Source organism: Cariama cristata, unplaced genomic scaffold (genome assembly GCF_000690535.1).
Source record: "Cariama cristata isolate BGI_N322 unplaced genomic scaffold, ASM69053v1 scaffold11574, whole genome shotgun sequence".
NCBI classification, from domain to species: domain Eukaryota; kingdom Metazoa; phylum Chordata; class Aves; order Cariamiformes; family Cariamidae; genus Cariama; species Cariama cristata.
The window spans coordinates 26,726-35,412 of NW_009614700.1; the positions used below are offsets into that span (position 1 = coordinate 26,726).

The following is an 8,687-nucleotide window of genomic DNA, read 5'->3' on the forward strand; positions in this document are numbered from 1 at the left end:
GATCTTCAGCAAGTACCCCCCAAACCATTACTGCTGACAGTTTTGGATTCGGAAACTTCCCTTCTTCTTGCCTCGCTCCTCTCCAAATCCATTTAACTCAAGTATTAGAAACCAGAGGGCAACCACATACAGTTTGTATCATCGCATACGGTTGTTATATATAGTTCAACCTTATAATTACAATTTAGTTTTAATCTTAACTGAATAACATACCTGTATGTACCCTTACAAATGACGTCATACATATATAGGGGGCTTGGGTGGATTAAACCATTGTCTGTGTGGCTGAGAATGCTTGATTTTTCCTTTAGGTTATTTTGTTATGTTACTTAAAATGCTGTTTTCTGTCGTCTCACTGATAGCATGGGCACATCCACCTTTTAAAACAGCGATTGTGCAACAATAAGAAATGTGAGGCTAGATCAAGTCAAGGTGTTAGAGCCTGGAGAGTTGGAACCAATACAAGTGGACTTTCTCAAAAGTGCATAGTTGCATCATTCTTACTGTAATGACGGACTTGCTGGGTTCCTAGGCTCCTCGCAGCTGTTTGTGTAGAGCTTAGGTACTTTAAAAAGTTTCTTGGATCTTCTCAGAAATGCAGTTACTCAGGGGAAAAGCTTTGAATTCGTAGTTACTTCTGGATTTTGGATGGTGTCTGTGCAGCAGGACTATTATAAAAGTTTGCCTTTTGCAAACCTTATGGGTGCTTTACGTGATGCTGTGACATCCAGGCTGCATTGGTACCATATGGCTCTCTTACCTCTGTACTTCAAGTCCAAGGTCATCTTCTCAGTCTTTGCGTTTTTCTTTGTAAATAATCCACCTGCACCCAGATGACTGGAGAGGGTGGTCTGACATGCTCTTGAACCACAAACCTGATTTCCTAAATCAGGTTTAGGGGAGGAAAAAAAAAAAGAAAAAAAAAAAAGGTGGCATCTGGAAACTGAGCTAGAGTAAAATTAATTCACAAGTCTTGGCTGTGGCTTTCTATTAGCAATTTGCTTCTGAGCAGCATTAGCATACCTTTCTGTTAGGAGTAATAAATATTTAAGGCTCTGTTCTGTCCTGAAAGTGCCATTGAAGCACAGAAACCACTTGTTTGGTTCATTTTTTATTTCTTTTGTGTTTGTTATGTTGGGTTTTTTCATTTTCAGAGCTTCTTTGAACTCCTCTGAAATATGTACAGATCCGAGACTGGCTAAAGCCCACAACGCAGAGCTCACATTTAAAAATGCATTTGTCTTAAAGAGAAATAACTGTCTATTCCAAACCAGCCAGCTTTGTTGTTGTTTGTTTTTAATGAATCATCTGGTTAATTTGGTCTGTGCTGTTTGCTGATAGCGAAGCAGTCCTTTCCTAGCCAACCACCTTCTAATGTGGGCAGACTGTCGTTTCCATTATTCTTTACATCAAAGTCATTTAAAATATTTGTTTAGTGAACTTTTGTGTTTAAACACATATCCAAAGGTAGACCAGCCTTTTACATATTTATTTATAAAGAGGAAGCAGGCTGATGTAAAATCTCCCTTGCCCAGTGTTGATCGGCCAGGTTTTAACTGTGGCAAGAATTATTTTGCGTCATAAGCTTTGTGCTAGTTCTGATATTATCGGTCAGGTTGTAGTTGTGCGTACCAGGGTCTGGAGCGCATGTTACTGTGCCGTTACAGTTGCATAGCCGCGTTTCTGTGTTATGCTTGACTTGAATAATTTCAAGAGCACCTGTTTCTAACAAAAAAGGGAAGTTTTAAGAACCAAAATTTTCCTTGCTACAGAAGGCTTTGACCAAGTGAGGTGTGAAGTAGCCACCTGAAGGCGTTGATTTTGTCAGTGTGAACTTCCTTCCCTCTCGCCGCTCTGCGCATGGGTCGCGTTGGCTGAGTTTTAATTAACATTTTTATTTAATTGACATGTATCTCATTGGCTTTTGCCTGGAAAATGGATTCTTTTTTAAGGAAGATGGAGGAAATATTTTTTTTGTTTGCAATTGGAATAAGAAAGATGTGAAATATAGTTAGACTATCCCAGATTGCATGTTACGAGTGGTTATCTCCTTGCCTATATCAGTATCTAATAAAAGGTTTCATACGGTATGAAAACGCCCTAATGCAGGCTTGAGCAAACAACTTTAATAGTATCAAGAGTCTTTTAGGCAGCAGTGGGAAGTGTGAGTTGGCCTCAGAAATTAGCTTTAATAAAAGGCACTCCTCACTTCTTTGCTTTCTGCTTTTTTCTTCTCTAATAAGCATTAACTAGCATGCAAAACCCTGTGTGAACGATGTGGGATGGGGGAATAGCAGCGCCCTGAGCCTTTCATCAAAGGGATATCAAAGCCTTCTGCAGCTGAACCTGGGAGGGATATGAATATGCTTATTTGGACAGTTGGGGCAGCACTGAGGGTAAGCGATTTCTTCAAGGTAAAGCAAGCTGGTTAAGGAGCTCGTACTGCAAATTCTTTCATCAACTCATTCAAGTATTTTTTGAACACAGTTCTCCCATCTTGTTCACGTTTTTTTCTTTTTTCCCCCCAGATAATTAAAATGGAGCTTGGTAGCTCGTGACCGTGTCCTTTCCACAGTGACAATAAGGTGACATTTTTAGATGGGGACTGTTTGTTTGTTTGGTGTCGGCTTATGCTGAGAAATTGTAAAACAGTTGTGAAAATGATGTAGTGTCACAGGGCATTTCAGCTGTAACCTGGAAATTGGCCAGGGCATTAACCTCCACTGTCCTACCTCCTTTACCATCCATTTAAATGGTTCCGGAGCTGGGAGTTGGTTCCTGTGAGAGCTGACAGTGCACCTTTTCTGAGTGAGAATTTCACTTGTTTGCTCCCATTTTGTCAAAGTTAGATCCTTTAGTATAGTTGAGATGTAGTACCTCAGTAGCAGGAATTGGTAATCTACCTCCATAACTGCTTTGTTTGCTGCCGTAATAATTCTCTCTTTGATTTATGCATCAGATCTTTAAAGAAAAGTGTCTTGAGCTGTAATTCTAGAGTTGGGCATGCCCCTTTTTAATATTAATATGATCTCCTAGTGCTAGAATGAAGAGAATAGAGATTTATTTCTCCACCCTGTCAAGAAACTGGTTGAAACAATTTGCACATCACAGAGAAGGTGCTCAGGGGAAGATCGGGGCTGGAGCTCTGGTCTGACGCCCTGTCTGATACCGCACGGCTCCACTGCTGCTCCAGCGCTAGGCAAGGCAGCTGCTGAACTGCCGTCCAGTGGCCAACAAGACCATGCAGAACCTCCGCTGCTTTCCTCCTCCTCACCTCCAGAAATTGGAATTTATCATTGCACAGCTATTTTACTGGTTTTTCCCTCTTTTGGGAACAGTAGGAAACCTTTAAAAACAAACTCTGTGTGTACTGGTAAACAGTAATGAAGATGGCCACTGGTGTCAGTACTGAAAAAGAAGTTGAAAAATTCTTAAATATACTTAAATATTCTTGCTCCGTTTAGAAGGGGAGGGGAGAGCTTACGCAATCACTTCCATCTCCTGGGGAGGAAAAGGCTGAATTTGGTACTTCCCTTGTCAGAACTTCTCGTCTTTGCATACACAAATAAAACCATTAAGCCTCTGCCTCGTGACTTGTTCTGGAGGGGACTCTGCAAAGGGGAAGGGTAGGGTTCTGGGCCCCTGGGTGGCTGAGGTGGCCCCTGGGTGGCCGAGGTGGCCCCTGGGTGGCCTGGTGGCTGGAGCAGCCGCGCCGGGGGCTGGCGGGTAAGAAGCCGAATCACGCGATCTTCAGGGAGCAACGGAGAGCATAACCTTGTACGCTTTCTAGCTTGGCAGAGAGCTGATTAATAACATTAACTCTTGCTGTGCGGGTGCGTCCGCTGGTGTAAGAACAAGTGGTGTTCCTGTGGAAAGGAAAATCGCTTCACCGGTGAAATTGCTTGAAGATGCTAGTCTCGCGTTTAGGCTCTAAACTGGTTTGTGTGACTCGCTCGCTAGGCTTCAGATGTACAAGCGCTAGCTGGCTGTCGCTTGCTCCTGTTAGCAAGGCAGAAACAGCAGTTCCCGCGGCTGCCTGTCCCTCAGTGACACGAACACGTTGGCGTTAAGGCTGATGTCACGCGCGCGATCAGCACCTTCTCGCTCTGCGTGAGGTGGGCCCTTTCCCTGCGGAGACTTTGATGTGGCTATAGCGAGCTCGAGTTGAACCAAACCCAGATTCGACAGGTTCAATTAGCTGTAGGTAGAGCAAAGCCGAGGGTGCTAAAGGGAGTAATTTGATTATTTTTTTTTAATTGTTTTTTTAAAGCTCCTATGTTTAATTGGCAGCTCAGGAAGCACACATTTTTCAGTCTTTAGATGGATAAGGATCCAAAGAACAAACACACACTAGCAGTGGGAGACTCCTCCTGACTAAACAGAACGTACCTTACCCGAGTAGTAAACTGTGAACTGGCAAAATATAATTGCCACAAAAATAAATGTGCCTTGGTATTGTAATGGGAAAGCCTTAAACTTCATGTTTCTATTTATTTTTATGCTGATGGAAAACACTTCATATACCAGCCCCCAGCTTGGCGGTGGTTCTGGGCTTTGGAAGGCTGTTCTGGTCTTTTATTCCCCAGTGTCAGTTTTGAAGCTACCACTGAGATACAAGGATAAAATGTAAAGACACCGTTCCAGGAATTTCACAGATTTCTCTTCCCTCCCCCTGTACAACTTGCACGGCTCTGGGCTCTGATTTGATAACAGTACGAGGCAGCAATGAAATGAGTTATACGGGAAAAATAGGTTGTGTGTGGAGAACTCTGCAGTAACAAAAGCTCTGCCTGGTCAGCGCAGTACTTCGTGGCACAGGGAAGGCTGGGAAGGAAGGAAGGAAGGAATGAATGAATGCTGCGCTCAAGGCTTTGACAAGTTTTGAAGCTTGAGGAACCCAGGTTTTGCTCTACACTGGGTCTGCAGAGATCTAAACAAACAGCTTTGTCGCTGTATTAAATGATTACCTCTGTAATTAGAATTTGCCTCAGTAGGTTGCAAAGTAGCCTGTCAAATACATGTTCGCAGGACTAGCAAAAGCCCTTTTTTTGTTTTTGTTTTGTTTTTTTCTTATTAGAAGGCAGACTTGGATTTATTCCTACAAATTCAGGTATAAATGTTTCAGTCCTTTAGAAGAGGTGGTTGGTTTCTGCATCGCTGAATTTGAGACCTACCTCAGGAAGGTGGTTAATTCAACACGAAAAGCATTCAGTTCATAGCCTCATGTTGTACGTGTGAGGCCGGTGGAAGATTCTGTTCTTTTTAAGTGGCTTTTCTAGACGTGACGTTTTTGCTTTATGGCAGATTGTGGAAGTCAGTCAGGGAACAAAGGGAAATAAATACTGATGGGATATGTTTGATGAGGAATCGTTGAAGTGGTCAGATGAAGCTCATCTTGTTGACTTCCCGTTCAGAAGGCAGGAAACTGATGATGCTCCAGTACTTAGACGTTATGTGGCACGCGAGTGTGAACAGTAAGAGCAGCCCCCCTTTCAAGTTAGAAATCAACAAGTTTGAAATAAAAAGTAACACTACACAGATTTTATCAATTTTTTTTTTTTTAGACAGGTGTAAAGAAGGTACAGAACAGAGTATGTCTTGCTAGCAGATTTTTTGTGTTCATTGTATTCATATTGCAGCAATCTTTATAGAAAGTATCTGTATGTACTACAAACAAAATGCCTAACCTTGCAGGGGGTTGGTTAAAATGTAGCACCAGCAGCAGCCTGACCCTCTCTTGTATCATTTTTCAGTTGAGTTTGTTACACACTGTTAATTGTTCCTTCAGATTTGTACCAGCACCTTACCACAACCCCTTTGTGGCTTCACCAGGAAAAGGTGCTGGAAGAGGAGTAGGCTCTTTGCCAGCTCACCCAAACTTCCGCACACAGCCCCTCGGAGGTGGGAGGCGCCGCAATCGTGCAGCTGCCGTGTTGAATATTTGAGGAGTTTATTTCAGGCTTTACAGAGGGCTTTTTGCCCATTAGAAATCAGCGTCATCTGTGGCTCCTTTCCCATCCAGGTCAGCAGTTTGTATCTTGCCTAGCTACTTAGATTTGGTTACTACCTGGTGTATCTCCTTGGCCCACGCTAAGTGAAGTGGTTGCACAATCCCCGTCCCATCGCAGCAGCAGAGGGAGGTACGTTAGCCGACAGCCGGTGCGCCCAAACCCCTTCCAGCTGACCGGGAGCCGGAGGGGAACGTCCGATCGGCTAACAAACGCCAAAATCGGTGGCAGGTCTTGGACAGGTAAAGCAGGCCCTGCCTCTGGTTTTGCCCAGCTGACTGACTAGGCGGGAGTGCCTCCCAGCTCAATAATCTCCACGCTCTTTTATGTTTTCATACAAAAAATTTAATAAATATTACTTTTCAAGATTTATTGCCAGGAACAACACATCAAAGATGCATTTTCATGTAACACTAATATCACAATACAAGGTATCTTCATGATCTCAGTGGTTAACCACCGAGATTACTATATGTTTATAAGCCTTTTGATCTTAAACATTGTAATAGCACTTTGATTTCCTCACTTGTTAAGGCGGGCAGTGTAATCTATGGCAAACCTACACAGTGATCTTACTGGACATTCTACTGTTCAAGTATTCAACGACTAGCTTATTAGAATACTCCCTAAATGCAGTAGATTACAAAAAAAGTCAAATCTACAAGTGGTTCAGTATTACATATTCATGGTGAGAAAAAAATAATTAGAATTTACAAAAGAAGATTGCCGTGTTTCCAACTTCACACGCTAATTTGATATTTTAGTTACATGCAACCCCTCACATTTCATCTACATAAAGTAATAGCTCAGGTTTGTTCCCTTACACTGCTTCTTAGCAGATTTTCTGCCTGTCACTCGTTTTTCAAGTCTAAAGCAGCAAAAAAAAGTTTTCTAGTCTAATTATCTAAACTGCCTCAGTCAGTACTTACAAATAGTCTTAAAGTGATACTATGGAAGGTGTTTCAAATGTTTGACATTGTACAAAAACCAGCATCAAGGCATGAAAGCCCATCCTATTAAAAATAAACTATTTTAGAACACCTTAGTTTTGGCATATAGGCAACACGTAACAAGAAAATAAATTCAAAATAGAGAAGCCACAAGCTTACAATGCTATCAAAAACCTTCAACTCTAAACACATACATATAAATAAAAAGGAATGATATTTTAAGGCTCTTGATTATTAAGTTAATAAATCAAATATACACAGTGATTAATAAAAAAAGAATTATTTACATATCTATACAAACTTCTATTTTTGACACATTTTCCTCTTTTAAATTCTTCATTTACCAGCAACTGCTGACAAGTTCCCCCCACCCGCCCCCAACAAAAATACAATAAAAAAATAAATAATAAACTTATTTTTGATAGTTGCTGTGGTTCTGAGCTGCAAAGGCACTTTCAAATACAGAACTAGTTGTACGTCACCATAAAACCAATATACAAAAAACTCAAATTCAATAAATATAAATAAAAGGTATTCTTCTAAAGAAACTGTATAAATCGGAACATCTGGCAGAGAAAAAAAAGTGAACACTAAGGAAGAGTGATAAGGCTATGTGATACCTTCTGGAACGTTTCCGTGATGTATCAGCTACAGCTGAATTGACAGGAGGGCACTTTTGACTAGTTTTGCATAGATGTGAAATGCAGCACTTGGTATTCCAGCCAACCACAGCAACTATCATTGCCAGTGTAAGCCAGCTTGTCAAAACTTAAATTAACACAGGGATTCTAAGTAAATAATAGCCTTCGACTCAAATATTACACAACAGTTTAAGAACTACAAGCTCTTGAGTGCCTTTATAATGATATTTAAAGGCCCTGCACGGCAGCACCCCACTGTCTGCTATACGATGTACTCCATTCGATTTAGGCTTTGTGCACTTTCCAAGTCTCTGTTGTCTTGTTTATTTGTCCAGTTCGGGTGTTTTGTGGGTGTGCTGTTGGGGGGCTTTTCATCTCTGTCTACCAAAGTGTACGCTGGCTGCTTGGCAAATCGGGCCTTCTGCTGGTGTTTGTCCATGTCGTCTTCCTCCACCTCGGAATTGTGTGTCCTTATTTTGGCGATTTTAGAGTTTTTGTTTTCGTAGTCTTTAATGGGGACAGTATTTGCTCCGTGTTTCTCAATGGGGTTTTTTATCTGGTTCAGCTGCTCCCTTACGTTGTTGGTAGTGTTGTCGTCGGACGCCGTGTGGGTATGGCTGCTCTGCTTTCTGCGCTTTCGAATGCACCAATAAAAAACAGTGACCAGGCAACAGATCCAGGCTACTGTGAGGACCGAGCTCAGCAACGGCACCAAGAAATCTGGAAGAGATACGAGAGCGGTTAACTCTGCTGTGAGCCAAGTGTTCCATCCCAGGCTTTCTACAAAGAAAACAAATCTCGGTTCTTAAGCCTTATTTTTTCACTGGGCTCCAGACGGTAATGCAAGGATAAGCTCGGCTCTGTTACAATACAGGGTGTTTAAAGCGAGTGTAGGACTCGGGAGTCCTGTCCGATAGCCTGCGTGGGACACATCTTCCTTGCACGCAGAGAGCCCGGCATCGCTGGCAGGAGCGGCGTGGGCTCCCCTGCGCTGCCCTGCCAGGGCCCCCAGCTCCGAGGGGACATCTACCCCCCCCCCGGGGGGGGTTGGCCCCACCCCCACCCCGGCGCCTTCTTCCGCCGCCGCA

At 42.6% G+C, this 8,687-nt stretch overlaps 1 protein-coding gene across 1 annotated transcript in view; it reads right to left on the bottom strand.

Annotated features, from left to right (window-relative positions):
- Window positions 1-6,742: 6,742 nt before the first annotated feature.
- Window positions 6,743-8,687, bottom strand: part of JAG1 (jagged 1) — a 35,308-nt gene continuing 33,363 nt past the window's right edge. Inside the window, 1 exon segment of the mRNA XM_009699524.1 lies at window positions 6,743-8,319. Within this exon segment, the coding sequence (XP_009697826.1) occupies window positions 7,862-8,319 (458 nt within the window). The 3' untranslated portion in view covers window positions 6,743-7,861.